This window comes from Chelonoidis abingdonii, chromosome 11, assembly GCF_003597395.2.
Source record: "Chelonoidis abingdonii isolate Lonesome George chromosome 11, CheloAbing_2.0, whole genome shotgun sequence".
NCBI lineage: Eukaryota > Metazoa > Chordata > Testudines > Testudinidae > Chelonoidis > Chelonoidis abingdonii.
The window spans coordinates 33,832,836-33,853,439 of NC_133779.1; the positions used below are offsets into that span (position 1 = coordinate 33,832,836).

Below are 20,604 nucleotides of genomic sequence, written 5' to 3' on the forward strand. Positions count from 1 at the left end.
CTTTACCACTGGTGCCGGCTCCGTTCCCAGCAGCTGTTTCTGCCCTCTCCTTTCTGGGGTTCACTCTGATCCTTTATCGCTGTCCCGCCCTCTTGCCTGGCCAAACAGGGCGAACCTGTTCTGGCACTGGGATGCTGGACCTGCTTTGTGGACTGGATCCAGCCACCTGTGACACGTTGGCTGAGCAACACAAAAGCAGGGGGTCCCTGAGAGCCCAGGACTGTTTATGAGGCATGAGACTGGCATGTCAGTGGGTGCTGACAGGCATGTTTGGAAGACTTCGGCACAGCTGCTCGATGCTCGCCCGCAGCCAGCACTGGCTGCCCCTCGCCTACCTGGACGCTCAGTTTTAATGGCAGGGGCTCAGGTTGGAGACGGGTTGGATGTCCCAAATTTGGGGCAACTGCAGTGGGCTACGTGCAGATGGTGTGGGGCGGGGCGGGGTTGCACGTTCCTTTTTCCTTCAGGAAGCAAGGCGGGAAGGTCATAAAATGAAAGCAGCAGAGCAGGGAGTCTCCAAGCAGGACCCAATTCCTGCTGGCCTCCCCAGCATGCTGCACACTCGCTCCAGTTCCCTCAGCTGCAGAAGCTGCACGGAGCCTGGCTCATGTCAGGGGAGCTTGTGAAATTTTTGATGGGGGGGAGGGGCAAGCCAAAGCCCTGTCAGCCCCGACTTCACCTTCCCTGGCTCGCAGCGGCTGCTGCGTGTGGGACGCGGACGCTGACTCCAAATTCCTCGGCCTCCTGCCAGATGTTTGAACTAACCCTGAGAGACTCTCTGGGCCCAAGTCCCTGGGGCCAGCTCCCGCGCCAGCCCTGGGAAGGGCCTACCGCATCTGGAGCTGTCTGTAATAAATTCTCTGTCTCCCGATAACATCTTGCTGAGCTGTGAGCTTTTTTCCTCCGCCGGAGACGTGTCAAGTCAGAACCTCCGAAGGCTTTAGCGGAATCCGCTCGAAACAAAGCGGCGAATGTTTCCCCCTCGCTTGGTTTCCTGTCGGGGGCGAGGGGTTTGGACACGTGGAGTGAGCGGAGAAGCCAGAGGGCCAGGAGCCATCTACCAGCAATTGTCACTCTTAACCCATCGCCTACTGGAAGCTGGTTTTCTCCCCGGTTTCAGGGTCTGTGAGGCAGCCAGCGGTACCGAGGCTGATTTATAATGCTGGCTGGCACGTGAGCTTCCCTCCTTCCAAGCATCCTCCACCCTTTGAGCCACTGCACCTCACTCCTGACCAGCAACACACCTGCTATTCCAGCCCACCTTCCACCATCCTCTTCTCTCTCTGTCACGCACACACACGTATAAAAGTTCAAGAAAGGCCTGTGTCACTGCATTGTTAGTTCCCAAAGTCCATGAGTATCTCTATCTGGGGCTTAGCTCTGGTCTTTCTTCGTACCTACCCCCCTGGCCCCGTGCCCCAGGTGAAGGAATCCTGACAGACTATATGCGACATGCTCCTCACCTTGAAGCTCAATGGACTTGGGCTGGGGCTGACTAATGGGGAAAGCGGATTGCAGAGCCAAGCCCCGTTCCAAACCCTCTGATTCCTCCTCCTCCAGCCATGCTGAGATCAGGCTGGCCAGGTCAGGGGCTGTAAAATTGTCCAAAGCGGCCATGAGTTTGCTCGGGTTCCCCCATCTGAGCCTGGGTAAAGGACTCCTCCGGAAACCGAGGCACACAAAATAAGCAGCTGTTTTGGGAAATATAGGCCTTGCCGTAACCTCCCTGTGCATCGTTGTCCCCATCCGTGAAAGGAGGCTCACAGGGAGACTGAGGGGGGATACATTCATTGGGGCATGTGAGGCTTTTGGACACTCAATGGACAGGAGCTATGGGAAAGGCTACTGGGGAGCAGGCAGTGCTTAATTTGTAGTTAGAAAGGTGCTGGGACTCAAGCAATTTTTTTTCATTCACAAGCCTAGAGGCGCTGGGGCTCCAAACTGCCGGGGCTCCGAACTGCCGGGCCCAGAGGCGCCGGGGCTCTGAACTGCCCTGGCACAAATTAAACACTGGGAGCAGGGCCCCATGGGTAGTAGGTGGTTTAGCCAGAGTGAGGTCAGTAGAACAGGTGCTGTGATTGGCCATCCGAATCGCTACTCACTTCCTTCTTTCAATCTTGGCATTGTTTTCTTTTTGATCAAAAGAAATAAGGAGGGTATTTTCCAGCAGAAGGGCCACTGCTGCTGCTCCGTTCCCAAGATCTCCTGGCATCTCAGGGGATGTCTGCACTACCATAAACAACACCACAGCGCCAAGTCTCAGAGCCTGGGTCAATTGACGGGTTTGCAGGGCTTGGGCCGGGAGGCAGTGTGAACCCTTAGGCTCAGGCTGGAGTCTGGGATCTCATGAGAGAGGTGGGTCTCAGAGCCCAGACTCCAGCCTGTGTGTCTACACTGAAGTTTTATAGCTGTGTCGTCTGAGCCCCATGAACTGGAGTCAGCTGACCCAGGCCGACTGCAGCCATGCAGTGCAGTGTAGACAAACCTTCAGAGACCCAGGATGTGATAATACAGGTGCTCAGAGCAGCCAGATGACAAATATCCAAAGAATCTGTGCTCACTTCTCCTAGGGGAAAAGCCCGTGGGGCTAAGATGCTTTGGCAATTAGCCAGAAAACCATGCCTTTTTTTTCCATTGGGGGGAAACTGTGGAGATCTAATGAAAGCTGCCATCTTTTCAGCCTGCACTGTTTTTTTATTTAATTTCATCTCTTTCCTTTCTTATCTTTCAGATACGATATATGCATCTACAAGAACAAGCCATGTGGCACCTTAGGTAGGTAAGAGGCCAGCTCAGAGGCTCTGTTGTAACTAATTCTTCACTCTTATCTAGCGCTTTGCATCGGTAAAGGACAAAATGTTTGACAAAGGAGATCAGTAGCCCCATTTTACAGATAGGGAAACTGAGGCAAAGGGCGGCAAAGTACCTTGCCCAAGCTCACCCAGCAGGCCTGTGATAGAGCTGGGAACAGAACCTTGGTATCCTGAGTCCCTGTGTAATGCTTGGTCATCTAGGCTGCACTGCCTCCTTACTTCAATGAGTGTTAAAAAAAAAAAATCTACTCAGTGCCAAAGGTCTGGTGACTGGCTTTGGCCCATTTCACTGTTCTATCCCTTGTTCAGTTCCGCCCAGTGACTCAGAACCGTTCTCATTCTGAAGGCTGGTCAGCAGCCCATTCTCTCTGGCTACAGAGGAGAGAGCTAGGACTCTGTTGTGATGTACACGAAGGGAATTCTTTATTGCCACTGCTGGACACAGACCACGCTGTTCTCTCTGGCTCTGCCCTCTTGTACTGCCCATACACAGGGCCTCCGTAAGTTTGGTCTAAACCGAGCGGTCATGGAAGGGAGGGCTGAGTATACTCCCCAAAGGTAAAATAGATGGGATGGATCTCAAAGAAACTTCTTAGAGGCTTGCTGGTCCAGCTGGCAGGCCAAGAACCGAATGGGCCATGGAGGACAAACTCCTCACTCATCATGGGATTGTGTCCTGTTCTGACAGATTGGTGGGAAGCTTGCACCTGCTCTGTAGGTAAATAGAGGGTTCCCTTGTCTCAGTATGGCACCTGTCGGTAGGAATCTATGCTCTTAACAAATAACCAAAGCCTCCCCACTGCCCTACTGCCTTGCTTCTGACTCTAAGGGTGGAAGGAAGCCCGGCATTGAGCCTGGAGCATTCTTGTGCAGAGGGACTGAGGAACCCAGAGATATTCCCGGGGTGCTGAGCAGCACAGATGGATGCAGGTTTGATTCTAGTGTTGATGTGTGCCAACCAAACCCCCGGAGCGGAAAGCCCAGGATCTGGGCTTTGTCTCTTTCCAATGGGCAGCATCAGGACCATGGCTTCAGCTCTTTATAGACGGATATTCAGTCTGCTGAAAACAGGCTTTGGATGGGCCTTTCTGTCCCCACTGGGCTCATCTGGTGTGACCAGCTCCACTTCCTCACTGTGTAGACAAAATGGGGAGCAGATCTGAAGCCTGGTGGAGTTTTATTGGTGCTTGGCGTTTCCAAGCCCTCCTGCTGTTGCCAGCCATCTTGCAGCAAAGCGAGTTCGTGGACAGCACTGGGAGTCGCTGGAGACCTGGGTGCTAGAGCCCAGCAAACCACTTACCCCTCCTGCTCTAGGGCCTGATGCACAGTCCACTGAAGTCAATGAGAAGAGACAGGCCCTCCAGGCCAGGTTAATGCGCCGAATTAACATTAAGCCCAAAGCCCACTGTTTAACCCTGAAACACGGCTTGTGGCCTCACCACCAGTGCTCCCCACTGGCCTCGTACCAACCACAGCTGCCTTTCCTAGGGCTGGCCCCGGTGGGAGGAATGTGTGAGCGAGAGAGAAGCTGCAGCATCAACGAGGACATCGGGCTGGCCACTGCCTTCACCATTGCCCATGAGATCGGCCACACGTGAGTGTTACACCCGGAAGCGTTCCCCAAGGGAGTCACTTAACAGGAAAGACCTCCCCTTTTTGCCTGCTCTCACCAGTAGCCAACTGGAGAATCGTCTTCAGCATAAAGACCTTGGAATAAGCATGCGAGGTGGGACCAACAGTCCATCCAGTTCAATATCCCACACGCATACCAGATCAGATAGGCTAATGTCCCCACTCCGGGCCAAAGCAGATCACACCAGTAGTGCATACCAAAGCAGATCTCACTTCTTGCTCATACTGGGCCAGGCCATTGTCCTGTCTCCAGCAGTGGCCAATGGTCCATGCATCATAGGAAGGTTTGTGATGCCTAATGCACCTGGACCAATGTATGACGCTATACCATGGGGAAGGGAAATTTCTTCCTGACCTTAGTGATGCACTGGTGTCCTGAAGTCTAAGCATTAACAGCCCCTTGACACTTTATCTTCTCTTGTGTAAACTTTTGGAGTAGGGACTCTTGTTTATTATATATGTGCACCGCACCTTGCACGGTGGGACCCATTTACCTCACATGCACTTGCTTCTCAGTAGAAATATTTAATTATAATTAATATATTTATTCAAATAAACACCTCCTCATTTTTAATCTTGCTTAGCTATATGCCTCAGCAATGACAAATATCAAGAATGACAAGAATAGCATCCTGTAGTTATGTAGGCTAAACTAAGAGCAGTCAAATCTCATGCTCCATGTCTTCAGCTGCCACCTTCATGGGTTAGGAAGGAATTTTTGCCCCACATGCTTTCATGCACAGTTGTTGAGGTACATTGTGGGTGGTCAGGATTATTACGCTATCCTCTGAAGCTAGAAGCAGGACACTGGACTAGGCAGCCCAATGGTCTGGTCAAAGAGAGGAAATGCCATATTCCTATAATACTGTGTTACTAGTCCAGTGCAGAGTGAGTCTCATTAATTTGTGGGAGGGAAGAATATTAGTCATTACCTGCCCAATCCTATGAATGCTGTGGAAACAACTCCTGTTGCCATCAAGAGGAGATGACCTTGCTGGATCAGGCTTTTAGCACTCATTACTCAGAGACTTACTTTACCTTAGATCTTGGTCCAGCCCATGCTTTGCTGCACATTGGGCAACCCATGTTTGCCATCCTTGCCTGTCAATTACCCTTCTCTCCAAATCTTCCCATTTCATGGTGAGGAGCTTGATGTCGTTCAGAACTGTTTGTTTCCATGTTATTCGCGGTCTTCCCCTCTTTCTTCTTGCGTTTTCTGGCTTCCATTCAAGGGCGGTATTTGGTAAGCGTTCCTTTTCCATGTCCCAGCTACTGAGGTCTTCTTTTGTAGATTATTTGTGAGAGGGTGCCTTGTCCAGTAATTTTTCTAACTTCTTCATTTCTCTTCCTATCTCTATATGTTACTCCCAATATTCTTCTCGGACATTTGTGATAAAATGCATCCGGTTTTTACGTATCTTTCTTGGTAAGTTGCCCTGTCTCACTGCTATATGTTGTGATGGTGATAACAATTGCTTTGTACGCAGTTTTGTCTCAAGGGAGATGTTTTTGAGTATTCCAAATGCAGAGTTTGCCTTCCTGATTCTTCTTCTTGGCTCTGGTCTACACTTGTGGGGGGAATCGATCTAAGTTACGCAACTTCATGTACGTGAATAACTTAGCTAAAGTCGACGTACTTAGATTGACTTACCGTGGTGTCTTCACCACGGTGAGTCCACTACTGCCACTCCCCCATTGACTCTGGCTGCGCCTCTCACCAGGGGCGGCTCTAGGCATTTTGCCACCCCAAGCACAGCAGGCAGGCTGCCTTCGGTGGCTTGCCTGCAGAGGGTCCGCTGGTCCCGCGGCGTCGGCGGACCTCCCACAGGCATGCCTGCAGGAGGTCCGCCGAAGCCACGGGACCAGAGGACCCTCCACAGGCATGCCGCCAAAGGCAGCCTGCCTGCCGCCCTCAGGGTGACTGACAGAGCGCCCCCAGTGGCTTGCCACCCCAAGCACGCACTTGGCATGCTGGTGCCTGGAGCTGCCCCGCCTCTCGCGGCACTGGAGTACAGGAGTTGACGGGAGAGCACTCGGGGGTCGGTTTATCGAGTCTAGACTAGACGCGATAAATAGACCCTCGCTAGATTGATCGCTGCCCGCCGATCTGGTGGGTAGTAGACATATCTTTATTATTTCCTCAGAGCTAGTACCCTCTTGGCTGATGGTGCTTCCAAGATACATAAAAATTGTCCACCTTCTCCAGTTTCTCTTCTTCAATTTTGACTTCTGTCCCTATAGTCCCCATTAACATGACTTTACATTTCTTTACATTGTATCTCAAACCTATCTTCTCCATGGCTTCTTTTACTTGATTTGTACATTTTTGTAGTCCGTTGGCATCTTCACTGATAAGAGTGATGTCATCAGCACAGCCTAGATCAAATATCCTTGAATTGTTCCATTTTAGGCCATATGTATCACTGTCACATTGTTTTAATCCATAGTCAATGACTAACATAAACAAAAAAGGAGACAGGACGCACCCCTGTCTTACACCTGTCTTGATGCTGAATGGCTTAATCATAGAATCATAGAATATCAGGGATGGAAGGGACCTCAGGAGGTCCTCCAGTCCCCCCTGCTCAAAGCAGGACCAATCCCCAGTTAAATCATCCCAGCCAGGGCTTTGTCAAGCCTGACCTTAAAAACCTCTAAGGAAGGAGATTCCACCACCTCCCTAGGTAGCCCATTCCAGTGCTTCACCACCCTCCTAGTGAAAAAGTTTTTTCTAACATCCAACCTAAACCTTCCTCTCTGCAACTTGAGACCATTGCTACTTGTTCTGCCAATCCCTTTTCCATATTAATGCAGCACTTTGATTTGGCGTAGAATGCCTTCATCGTGTTAACTAATTTTTTTGGAATTCCATATTGTTCCACAATTTTCCACATTGTTTCTCTGTTTACACTATCGAATGCCTTTTGATGGTTCACAGAATCGATGGCATGACTGCCTTGAAATTCAAGTGTATTCTCAATAATCCGTCTCAGGGTTAAAATAGCACCTATGCATGATCTCCCTTTTCTAAATCCAGATTGTTGTTCACACAGGATGGTATCCATCTTTCCTTTCTTTCTGTCCAGGAGGACTACTGCTAATACTTTTCCTGTGACAGATAGAAGTGTTGCTCCCCTCATCTTTCTTTGGTAACTTAATTATGATAGCAAGGGTCCATTCTTCCGACATTTTCTCCTCCGTCCATATTTTGCTGCAGAGCGAACAGATGACTTGTTCTGTGTCTTCACCTCCATATTTAAGCATCTCAGGATGAACGCCATCCAAACCAGGTGCCTTGTTGTTTTTCAGCTCCAGCAATGCTTTTTTTACTTCTTCGATTTTTACCTCAGATACATCTATATCTAGGTCTAATGGTTTATCTTTGTTAGATTCCAGTCTTGTAACTGGTTCTTGTTGGTTTAACACTTCTTTGAAGTGTTCCACCCATCTATTTTCCTGTTCCTCCTTGACAAAGCAGTAAAGAAACAGTGCCAAAAATGATAAGCCAGACTGGTTAGAAAGTAAGGCTGGTGAAGCAGGGGAAAGAAACAATACAAGAACAGTCTACACGGTCCTGAAACAGTTAACAGGATATGGAACTCAGAGACTAGAGCTGAGTAAACTCCTCCCTGGTCCATCTCCCTCCTCCCAGATGGAGTCTCACCTCCATCCCCACTCCCCTGATCTTTGACCAAGTGATGTTCCTCTACCTCCCAGTGAATGCCAGAACACAGCTCCCTACAACCCCCCAAATCTTCTCTGCCACCAACCCCGTCTCCCCACTCAGCCAAGTGGTCAGATCCTCGCTGTTCTTCCATGCTTTCCCACTCCTAGTCCCCCGCCTGAGGGAGGGATCAGAAACTGGAAGTGGTGGGAGGCCCAGAGAAGAGGGCATACCCAGGAGGGGCAGGAAAAGCTGACCGGTTGCACTCTAAAGTCTCCACCTTCCAGGGCATCTTCCGTTGGCCCAGCATCCCTTACTGGCTTCCCCCAGCCGAGGAGCCTGGCCACCTCGGCATCATCCGGCTTCCTGTGGCTCTGTGCCCAGAAACGCTGGAGGGACATCAGCCGTTCATAACCGCAGCTCGCGTCTTTGTCGTTGTCGTTGTGACCTTTTCCAGGTTCGGCATGAACCATGATGGAGTCGGCAACAGCTGTGGCTCCCGCGGGCAGGAAACGGCCAAGCTCATGGCTGCTCACATCACCATGAAGACCAACCCCTTCGTATGGTCGACCTGCAGCCGGGATTATATCACCAGCTTCCTGGAGTAAGAAACCTGGCCAGCCCCACCCACCCTTTTCTCCCAAGCGCAGAGATTTCTCCAGCCTCTGACAGCAGTTCCCTTGGCTTCCCCTGCCCATTCTCATAAATTACCCCACATGCCCCTGCCCCAGTTGCATTCTATTCCCTGGCTACCAATATTCAGCCCTTTCCCAGCCAACAAGGCATTTCCCCTTCTCTCTGTACATTTGTCTGTGGTTTGCAGTATCCTCTGCTAATGCCACTAACACTCCTGACTTAGCTGGCCCTGCAGCATCCAGACCTTTCCATAGAGCCCCACAACTAGCAGGAATTAAACGAGCCACCAGCTTTTTGAGACCTTTCAAAGGATTTTGGTTGAGCTGGGAAGTGCAGAGAGGGGTTGTGTGTTGAGGAAAGGTGCCGGGGAGATGCCGCTCCTCTCTTTATCCGCACAGCATGGGCAACAGCGCAACCAGCTTCCCCCATACGCTGTGGATGGGGATTTTCAGAAGTAGCTAAGGCAGGGGTGGGCAAACTCTTTGGCCTGAGGGCCACAGCTGGGTGGGGAAATTGTATGCAGGGCCAGGAATGTAGGGATGGTGCAGGGGGGTGGGGTGCAGGAGGGGGCTCAAGGCAGGGGTTTGGGATGTGGGAGGGAGTGTGGGGTGCAGGAAGGGGCTCAGGGCAAGGGGATTGGGGGCTCAGGGCAGGGGGTTGGGGTGCAGGAGGGGTCTCAGCGCAGGGGATTGGGGTGTGGGATGCAGGAAGGGTTCAGGGGGATGCGTTCCTGCCCAGCACCACTTACCTCAAGTGGCTCCAAGGCGGCAGTGGCTTGCAGTGGGGTTAAGGCAGGCTCCCTGCCTGCCCTGGCCCCATGCCGCTCCCGGAAGTGGTCAGCATGTCCGGCAGTGGCTCCTGGGGGTGATGTGGGGCAGGCGGCTCTGCTGTGCACTGCCCTAACCTGTGGGTACCACTCCTGAAGCTCCCATTGGCTGCGGTTCCCCCTTCCCGGCCAATGGGAGCTGCGGGGGACAGTGCCTGCAGGTAAGGACCATGCACGGATCCCTCTGCTCCCTCCTTCCCTAGGGGCTACAGGGACGTGGTGCCGGCTGCTTCCAGGAGCAGCGCAGGGCCAGGGCAGGCAGGGAGCCTGCCTTAGCCCCCTGCACCACGAGGTTGGCAATCCCGCAGGCTGGAATGAAAGCCCTGATGGACTGGATCCGGCCCGCAGGCTGTAGTTTGCCCTCCCCGAGCTAAGCAACTTAGGAGCCAAGGGAGAGATTTTCAAAAGCACCTTTTGGGATTTAGGTGCACAAGTCTTAGTTACTGTCACCAAGATTTGTGCACCAAAATTCCTTCAGTGATTTTGAACTTTTCTCCCGAGTCCCATTGAATATTGATGGGACATGTGCTCCTATGCCTCTGATGTGCTTTTGAAAATCGTACCCCGTCCTAGCAATGCACTGCAGTTCTGCTCAAGCAGGACTCCCAGGGACAAGAAGGCTCTGTTTCTGTGGCCATGCAGTCCTCAGCTTTCCTATCAAGCAGGGGCAGCTCCTGGCACCAGCTCTCCAAGCGCATGCCTGGGGTGGCAAGCCACTGAGGGCACTCTGCCGGTCGCCGCTAGGGCGGCAGGCAGGGTGCCTTCGGCGGCTTGCCTGTGGAGGGTCTGCTGGTCCTGCGGCTTTGGTAGTCCTCCTGCAGGCGTGTCTGTGGAGGGTCTGCTGGTCCCGCGGCTTCAGCGGACCACCCACAGGCACACTTGCGGAAGGTCCCCCAAAGCCGTGGGACCAGCGGACCCTCCGTGCTTGGGGCGGCAAAGTGTCTAGAGCCGCCCCTGCTATCAAGGAGGTGCTGGTTAGCACCAGTTGTGATGGGGGGTTGTTGGTGTGATGTGGACTCCGGTCTCTGCTAGAAAGATGATGCCGACTTTAAACTGAAGCTGGATAGGCGCAAACAGTGTACTGGGGTCATCAGCCACTGGTCCAGTCTTAGAATGGTCCAAGCATCAGAGCCCTCTAGAGTAAGGCATAAAAAAAAGACTCCTCCAGTTGCAATTTTTAAAGACTGTAACAAACACAGATCTTGCCAATGGGACCCCGAGGGCGTGAGTTTTCCTCCCCTTGGCTGGGACATGAGGCTTTACCATGAAATTCCAGTTCAGGCAGCTCGTCTTTGGCTGCAGCGAACTCCTTCCCTCTTAGACCCTTGATCTCCGCACACACAACATTGCAAAGAGCATTCCCTCCATAGTGCTGGAGAAGTGTGGCCTCACCAAAGAGGTTTCTGTTGTTGGCACAGAGCCCTGGAGGGTCTCAGCTGGTTGGCGGGGGATGGAGAGTTGACTTTAGCCCCCTTCGCCATCCCTTCCATCCACCCCAGTCAGATGCATGGACCTGCACAGTCCTCTTGTGCCACAGAGGCCATGGGAGTGATGACTGGAGACTTGATTTCAGAAAAGAACATGGCAGCAAGGAGGAACCGTGGTGCGGGAGGGAAAGGCAAAGTTCTTGCAAAACTTGGGCGTCCCCACGACGGCCTGACACACACATGGCAAGCTGGGAAAAGCAGGAGTGTTCCAGCCATTGTTAATTGTAGCATTTTTGTGCCATGCGGCTCCTTCTGCGTGAGGAGCTCCAGCTAACTCCAGGCACGTGATGCTGGGCACTAGAAGCGCAGAAGCTCTGCGCTCAGACCTGCTCCTTCCAGCCATGCATTCTCCATCGGCTCTGATACCCAAGAGGCCAGCTATCTGAGTGGGTAGCTTAGAGGGGTGGGCAACAAGACACACAGCCCATAAGTCAGTGCTTCAAACCCAGCAGTCCACAGAACCACACTTATATGCTGAAAATTAAGGACATGCATACGTGCTTTGCTGAATCAGAGCCTAAGTCCTGTCCCCTTACAGAGGGTGGATCTCAGAGCACTTTATCAACATTAAGTAAGTCCCAAAATTGCCCCTGTAAGGTAGGTCAGCATAATTATCTCCAGCCTACAGGTAGAGGGCTGACTTTTCAAAGGGGCCTATGGGAGTTAGGCACCCACTGAAAGTCACAGGGAGTTGGGTGCCTCACTCCCCTTGATACCTTTGAAAATCCCTCCAGAGAGATTAAAGCCGACGCTTGCAAACTCGAGTGCCTAAACTTAGTCCATATTTTGGTGCCTAAATGAAAGCGGCCTACCAGAAGAGCTGAGCACACTCAAACCCGGCCACAGCCCATAGACGCCAGGTGTGTTCAGCATCTTCAGACACTCAGGGGCCCAAACATGGATTCAGCTGCCTAAGTTTAGGCCAACATGTTTGAAAACCTTGCCCTAAGTGACTTCTCCAAGGTCAGCCAGCAAGTCGCTCGGGACAGAATCCAGTTCTCCTGAGCCCTGGCCTTGTGTTTTGGTCACAGGACTAACCTTCCCACTCCCTTCCCTTCTCTTATCCTCTTCCTGCTGCCTGGGGGCCCAGAGTTTGTCAGTCCAGACTTCACAATGGGTAGACCTGAAACCCCAGCACCCTACAGCTCTAGAGTTCAAGGAAAACTTGAAACTCAGATCCAGACTTTGCAGGTTGATCCCAAGTCCAATCTGAGTAGCAGGAGAACCAGTCCAACGCTCTAGATCCTTGTGTCTCTGGTATCTTCACTGCCGCCATCACGGTAGTATTTGGGTCCTTGCCGAAAACTCAGATGGAGCCGTTTATGGGGTTCAGAAGAGTTTGGTTCATTTGTCCTCCTGTTTCATGTCATTTTCCCAGCAGCCTCTGCACTTCCTGGCTCTGTCTGGAGGTGGAGGTGCTGAGAGACCTCAACAAAGCCTGTCCCACTGAGGTTTCCATCCCATTTGTGCAGATTCTAGCTATTTGGAGAGGTAACCCAGGCTCACCTCCAAGCCGGTAGCCGTTTGCCCATCACTCGTTCTCAGCTGGCTGGTTATAACCCCATTTGTCTGCACAGGTTTTCCATCTGTGTTTCTCTGTTTCTTCTCCAGCTCAGGCATGGGACTGTGCTTGAACAACGCTCCTCCCAAACAAGACTTCATCTACCCAACGGTGGCTCCTGGGCAGGCCTACGACGCGGACGAGCAGTGCCGCTTCCAGTACGGAGTTAAATCTCGCCAGTGTAAATACGGGGTAGAGAGCCTTCCTGCTTTACTATCGGTTCTGAGGGGGTGGAGGGCTGGGCCACGAAGGGCTTGGGCCATCAGGGCAGTTCTTCCACTTCCCACAAGTCTTTACTGGCTTGCGTGAAACAAAAGCGCTTTCCTTGTTAGCTTTGCTGTGAAAGGGCAGAAGGGGCCAGGTCAGATCTGCGAAGGGCAAGCTCAGCTGAGCTCAGTTTCCATCCGCTCAGCTCTGGCGGAAGCAAACCACTCGCCTGAGTCATCTGCTGCCTAGGCAGCACCATAGTTGGTGGGTGATGGCCGGGGTTTGTTTACACTGGTAATTTTTGTCTTTGGGAGCTGGCTGGAGAAATCCCTCGCACACATGCGCAATTAGGAGGAGAAACCCCTCCCATGGGAATTCTTTCCTGGGGATACGGACAGATACACTTCACAGAGGGTCAGTCTCTCTCAGATGAGACAATCCCAACAGTGAAAGAACTTTGGGACATTAAACCAGCCATTGCCTTTCCCCAGAATGCCCCTCCACCTCCTTCACACTCAGCCAATCAACTCAGGGGGAAGATTCTGAAGCCAGGGAATGTCTGCTGTGGAAAGCCAGACTTCTCTGGAGGTGAACTGTATCAACCACTAGGCCTGTCCCTGAAGTGCTGCCTGACATAACTGATCCATTCCCCACCCGTAATATGTCTGACTGGAACTTCAGCTGGAAGGCCTGTGCACCAAAGAGTTCATTGTGGTATGTGAAAGGCCCAGCTTCCCAAAGAGCGCACAGAGGATCCACCTGGGTAGGAGGCTGAACCTAGCAAGAAGGTGCCTCCGTAGCTTTGCTATCAGGCTGGAAGGGATGTATCTGGCCAAGTGCAAGCTGCTCCTGTTAATGCCATCACCAGTGAGCTAGTTGGGGGGAAGCAGGCCTCACCCTAGATGGGGAAGAAGGTGGAGGGATTCAAAACTGACTCACTTCCAGCATGAAAAGTAAAAGATTCAGACCATCCCAAGAGGAAGGAGAAAAGATGGGCTTGGTGTTGCCTTTCAGCCTGGGGGTGTGGACTGGGATTCAGGCCTCCGCACCGATTAATGGAGGAGCGGTTTGCAGGTCTCAGAGGGCGCCGCACGATGGATCTGTTGGAGTTGGGGAGGCCAAGGAGAAACAAGGAGTGAACTCCAGAGGCTAAAGTAAAATTACCAGCTCTGCTCACCACTGGTGGGTCTGAAGGGGGAGCCAAACTAGAGGTAGAAAAGAAAAACAGCTGGGAAGAAAAGAGAGTAAGACCAGATCTTGATTTCAGTTACACCAGTGTAAATCCAGAGGAAATCCACAGAAGCCAATGGAGTGACTCTGGATTTACACTTGTGTAACTAAGATCAGAGTCTGGCCTATCACCTGCTCTAGAAATGCACAGAGAGCCCCTTGGATGCATTTCACTTACTGCAATTATGACCCAGAGAGCGATTCTCTAACGATGGCATCTCTGCATCCATCTGCAGCTCCCATGGCAATTCACTCTGCTTACAAGGCAAAGTCAGATTCTTTTTCATTGGCAGCCACCACCAGCTCATTGTGGGGATCCGATGGCCACGCTGGTTTCTCTCTGCTTCTAGCCTCATCAGCAACCGAAACGATTCTGAAATCAGAACTTAACTGGTCATTTGACCTGGTGCTCAAGACAGAGGAGAATCCTGCTCACCCTCCTGCAGCCGTGTTGGCTTTGTGGGACTGGCAGGATTAAAACAGATGATTATCTATCAGCTCGGACTCATCTATCAGATCTCACTGGGGTCTGTAATCTAGCAGAGAAAGGCAGAACAAAAATCTGATGACTGGAACCTAAAGCCAGATTCAAACTAGAAATAAGGCCCACCTTGCTAACAGTCAGGGTGATTATCCATTGGAAGAAACTACCAAGGGAGGTGGTTGATTCTCCACATCCTGATGCTTTCAAGGCAAGACAGGAGGCTTTTCTGTAGATTCTGCTTTAGTCAAACACAAGTGACTGAGTTCAATGAATTATTGAGGTTGGTTGAAATGTTATGATCTGTGTTGTACAGGAGAGCAAACTAGATAATCTAACGGCCTCTTCTGACCTTAAAATGAATCCATGAACAAGGGTTGATACTAGCAGGGAGGCTTTGCTGATTGTTACTGTACTTGCAAATGTGGAATGGAAGCTTTCCAAGTTCACATGCCCATTTCCCAGCTCCTTTTTAGCTTATGTCGATGCTTCCTGAGTGAAAAAAGAAAAACAAACACCTGCAGTATTCTAGAGTAATTGACCCAAAGACTACAGATGCCCAAGGACTTCCACATTCTTCTTCACCTTAATGAATTCAGGTTGCGTTCTGCTTGGAACAGTGCCTGTAGAAATGGTAAAAAAAAAATGAGAAGTCCTTGTGGCACCTTAGCGACTAACAAATTTATTTGGGCATAGCAAATTGTGTCCATCGGACCCATGTTTATTTATCTCTCTGTGAGTCTAGATCCAATGTGCCCCGTTCAGGTGTGAAAAGATTTCTGTTCTCCTTGCCAGTCCTGAAGCCTGAGATCTGAGAGCAGCTGAGTTCTTTCCTTCTGGATCCTCATCACCAGCAAGGAAACTCGTGTCCTCACATGACACCTTTGCAGCCCCACTGGGAGCTCAGTTGCAATAGTGACGGGCATCGTGTAGAAAGCAAGGTGCTACAGAAAGATTTCAATGGTAGCTGTCTTAGTCTGTATCAGCAAAAAAAAAATGAGGAGTCCTTTGGCACCTTAGAGACTAACAAATTTATTTGGGCATAAGCTTTGGTTGGGTTGGAACCCATTTCATCACCTTCTTGTCAACTGTCTGTAATGGGCCGCTTCAAAAGTTATTTTTCCTCCCTTGGTATCCTGCTGTTAATTGATTTATCTCGTTTGACTGACCTAACACTTGGTAAAGCACCCCCATCCTTTCATGTATTTATACCCGCTCCTGTATTTTTTACTTCATGCATCTAATGAAGTGGGTTCTAGCCCAGACAAATTTGTTAGTCTCTAAGGTGCCACAAGGACTCCTCTGTTTTTTTTACAGAAAGATTGTCTTCCAGTTCTGCCTTCTGTTGTCTGTCTACACTGCATTGTAAACCTGGGTGTCCCAGCTGTGCTAACCTGTCCATGCTGCATCACATAGACCACTTAACTCAGGTTTGTGGCTCAGCCTGTGTCCACATTGCAAAATGACAGGGCTTGGACCCAAGTCACAGTGGAACGCAGGCTCTGATCCACTTCCCTAGCAGGGTCCTAGGAGCTAGGTCTTTAAGTGCTGGGTGACCCAAGTTAGACTGATTGGTGTGGGGACCGAAGGGGGCCTTGGGATCAAACTGGAGTCAACCTGGGCTTAGGGTGCAGTGTAGACATATCCAGTGATGCCTGTGGAGCCTCTGCCCTTCAATGGGATGCCCAGATGTGCCTGGTAGAAGCTCATCAAGCAATTTGGTTGATGCACAAGAAGAAGCAGACTCCCTCTCCTATCCCTGTATTGGCTCTGCAGGGCGAACAGGCATGAAGAGTGGTAGACACATATCAATAAGTGGAGATGATTTCTCCTTCCTCTAATTAGGGGCAGTAGTTATGTTATTGGCTGGGATTTGCCTAAGGGAGTTAGGTACCTGCCTGCATCCCATTGCACCTCAGTAGGAATTGGGTGCCAAACTCCTTTACAGCCCTTTGAGATGCCCAGCCTGTGTAGAGTGTTGGGTCATTACTGCAGGATACTATGGTATTTCTTTATCCTTAGTCCCCTTGTATGGTAACGCCAGTAACAGTGGGAGCAGCACCACAATGTCGGGTTCACATCCTGCCACCTTCGGCACCCACTTGCTGAACCAGTTCATTTATCATCATGGGGTGTCGGCTCCTGTTCCGAGTGCTGCCAAAGGATTTCCTACTGAAGCGCTCAGATAAGATAGGAAGGCGTGATTAATGGCCTGTCACCTGACTGCAGGCTGGCGGCCTGCGTGAGCGTGGCACCGTCAGCTCTTGCCGCTTTGGGAATGAGGGGGAGACCAGAGATTGGGAGGGTTTTGTCTCGTTCTCTACCAGCAGCACCTGTAGAGTTGCCAACTTTGGTCGGACACATTCCTGGAAGTTTCATCAATCCTAAGCACTGGGCCTGTGCTGCTGAAGAGCTATAGCTTGCTTTGGCTGAATAGAGCTAAGGCCTCCACTCTCCTGCTCGGATCGCAGCCAGGCCTGCCTGAGAGCGTGATGTACGTGCCACTGGGTCCTCAATACTGTAAGCCCCGGGTCTCCGAAGAGACCCTGACTCTGGTGCATATGGCACTAGATTCTGAATCCCATTGTCCCTGCATCTCTGGGGGAGCCCCAGCCGCAGCCTTCCCTAAATCCTGAATCCCATTTGATCCTCCCTCTGTATCAGCCAGTGGCCTTCACTCCTCTGCTGCCAACCTCCTTCCAGCAGCTGGTTATCTTGGCGACTGCGAGACTCACCAAAGCAAGTCTATGCTGCCACAGCAAGTGCTGCTTTCCCCTTCCCCTTCCTGTACTCTGGGACACTGCTAAGCGGGTCTGCCGCTCTGTTCATGCCGTGTAGTGGCTAGAGCAAAGAACTCAGCTGGTAGGTGGCAGTGTTTTAAGAGGTCTTGCAATCCACGCCGTAAAGCCTTTATTCGCCATTAGCATATCGGATATCCCTACCCTGCTGAGGGTAGCTCCTGTTCTCACATCTCAGGCCATGTTTCTACTATAATAAAAAACCAAGCTACAGTACCATTTTCTTTTTAATACCCACAAACCTAGATTAACTCCCCCCTCTTCCCAGGGAGTCATTTTCTGTGTAATGCTGAAAAGTTCAAATAGGCTTGTTCTAATAACTATGTGGCCACCACAGAGATCCGGCAATCAACTCAGCCACCCTCCTCAGGTGCTGCGTTGTGGTTTGCAGGTGCTGAAGTCTGGATTTAGAAGATTGGGGGCCAGAGCAGGTTCCGAGGCTTCTGCGTTTTCCAATTGAGCAGCTGTGACGGATTTGCACAGTCTCTGTGATGGAACTGACTTTTGGGTGGGTTTTAAATGGACTGATGGGAGAAAAGACCCAGCCGAGGGGAGCTTTGCTCGCCTGGAGCCCATGAGGGGTCCTGGTGGGACTGGGCTTGAGAATCTGGAACTTGGATAAAGAGCTGCTTCGAAGGAGGAGTGGAATTTTAGGGCCGAGATGCACTCAGGGCAGGACCTGATGAGAGAGGAGGAGACTCTAAGCCAGCCTCCCTCTCCTCCAGTCCTGACTCCAGTTCAGCACCTGGCATAACTGAGAGCCTCCTAAAGGCAGATCTAAATTCTTCCATCTGGAACAGTCCCTTAAGGACCGTTACACCATCTGGGGACAGTGGCAGTGCTGTGACCCTCCCCCTCCAATGCACTTCCTGTGGTGTTTGGGGGAGCCAGGAGAAAAGTGGCATAAACCATTGAAACCAGCTTGACCCTCTTGGGGATTCCCAGTTGCCCTGTAAACACAGATCTCCATCCACCTGGCACCAAGAGGCTGACAGGAGGAGCCAGGATCTGTTCCCTCGTGTTCATAACTGAGACCCACAGAAGGAGACATTCCTGCGAGCATCACCCCAGAAGGGAAGGGCTGGGAGAAGGGGAAGGGCTGGACACACTGGGTTAGAATCGGACGCACCGGGTAATCCTGGGAGACACTTTTTCTGCGAGGCATCCTCTGTTAAAAATGGAGTTCAGATGTGCAGGGGACACAGTTCGTTGCCTTAGTGCCACTTTGGTGCTTCCAACGCAGGTGTCCATCTTTGAAAACTCTGCTTCCATGTCTCTGAATGGACGAGTGGTGTCCAAAGAACCAAAAGCATCCTCGGGCCAGACCCCAAGAGGGGCTGAACTCAGTATGCATTACAAGGGCTAAGCGCCTCTCCAGATATGATCCCATTTTTTTATTTTCCCAGCTGAAAATGTTTCCATTACTAGAATGTCCCAGACCAGCTGGAGCTTCTCAAAGACACCAAAGTGCTGCTACTGCAATCCTAGCTGCTGCTAGCACAAGTGATTCCTAATCTTGGCTTTGTTTGTTTCTTTTTTCTTCCTCCTCCTCCCTTCCCCCCTCCCCCATCACCAACCACATCTCTTTCCAGGAAGTCTGCAGTGAGTTATGGTGTCTAAGCAAAAGCAACCGCTGCATTACCAACAGCATACCAGCTGCTGAGGGGACCATATGCCAAACCAATACCATTGAAAAGGGGGTAAGGAAACCCAGGACACCAGCGTGAGTTGACAATGTGTGGTCGAAGCAATTTTCTGATGATTAGCATGATTACTGTTGCATTGGTGAGTGATTTGAAAGCACTGTGTGCCCACTCCTGCCTCTTGCATCCTAGTGTGGAGCGAGTAGACCGGGAGATTAAGGCTGGAATCTACCAAGAAGCATCACTGAATTTCAATTCATTTTATGCTTAAGTGAGAGACTCTATACCCCCGCCATGAGGCCCCAAAATCCAGCTGCAGGTAGGCCCTGTGGTGTAATGGGTAGACTCAGGAGACGCTGGTTCTGTTGCCACCTCTGGCTTGCTGGGTGGCCTCAGGCAAGTCACTTATCTATGTCTCAGTTTTCCCTTCTGTAAAGCAAGGATAATGGCTTGTGAATCACGTTGAAATCTATGGATGAAAAGGGCTAGATAAAACTTGGAGTTATTAACCCTTCACTTTTTCTGATCAGCTGAAGCGTGGACAGTTTTGGTTGCGTTTTTTGCTATGACTATTTATTTGGAAAGTGAGTTGTGATTTGGCAGCATCCACACCCCCTTCGTGTTCGCTCAGAATTTCCACTGCGGATATTCAAGGGAGGAGACGTTTAAGCCTATTCGCTGAGTGCTAACATCAGTCTGTGAAATTGACGGTCGTCAGTCACATTGGGTTGGTTAGCTACATGCCACCCAATCAGGGAAGAGACTCAACACCATGTGACTAGCCAACCCAGCGTGAATTTCACAGCTTGACTACTGAAGGCCTGGTTCTCCATTGCTGCGGACCTCATGCAGCCAGGGTGACGTGGGTGACTAAAGCTGGCTGTTAATGACTAATGTGCCCTTTACACGCTCTACATGATGGAGAATCAGGCCCTGAACATTCACAATGAAATGGACATGAGTTTTTCCAATACAGGGGAATTTATTGCAAATAAATTCAAGAATTATTTCAAATCATTAATAGGTTTGAGAGTTTCAGGCAGAAAAAGAGGCAGAAATTGACAAGCGTGTTGTTCTTTGCGAACAGTCCGCTCAGCTCAGCTGTAAATCAGATTGAAATGTATTAAACAGCATCTAGAAGCTGTGCATCCATGCTGGTCAGGGTCGCCACATACCATGAGAAAATTTTCTACCCATGATTTTTTTTCTATTAATTTCTTCTTTTTTTTACCCTTTTCTACCAGTGATTGGCAGCTTTCTAAAGAGAGGCAATGTGTCTAGGAGTTAGAGCACCCAGAACTCCTGGGTTCTATTTCCAGCTCTGACCTGGACTGACTATATATCCCTGGGCAAGTCACTTCACCTCTGTATGCCTCAGCTTCTCCATCTGTATTATGGGGATGATGGTACCAATCAACCTCACAAGATGGAATGTGAGGCTTAATGTATTAATGTTTATGAAGTGTTTTGAGGGTCTTTGGCTGATAAGCTTCAAGTGAATGTTGCTTTTTCAGAACCCCTGTTAGCTAAAGTTCCTGGTAATCCAGAGTTTGGATATCTCCCTCTCTGGTTTGCTTGCTGGGCCAACCCCCAACCTTGAACACCTTACTAGATCTGCGCCTTCGG

The 20,604-nt window shown here is 50.7% G+C and overlaps 1 protein-coding gene across 1 annotated transcript in view; it reads left to right on the forward strand.

Moving 5' to 3' along the window:
- Positions 1–20,604, forward strand: part of ADAMTS10 (ADAM metallopeptidase with thrombospondin type 1 motif 10) — a 96,436-nt gene that overhangs the window by 35,777 nt on the left and 40,055 nt on the right. Inside the window, exons 8-12 of the mRNA XM_075071357.1 lie at positions 2,732–2,775; positions 4,302–4,407; positions 8,567–8,713; positions 12,670–12,811; positions 18,928–19,035. Of these exons, the coding sequence (XP_074927458.1) occupies positions 2,732–2,775; positions 4,302–4,407; positions 8,567–8,713; positions 12,670–12,811; positions 18,928–19,035 (547 nt within the window). The remainder of the gene's footprint in view (positions 1–2,731; positions 2,776–4,301; positions 4,408–8,566; positions 8,714–12,669; positions 12,812–18,927; positions 19,036–20,604) is intronic.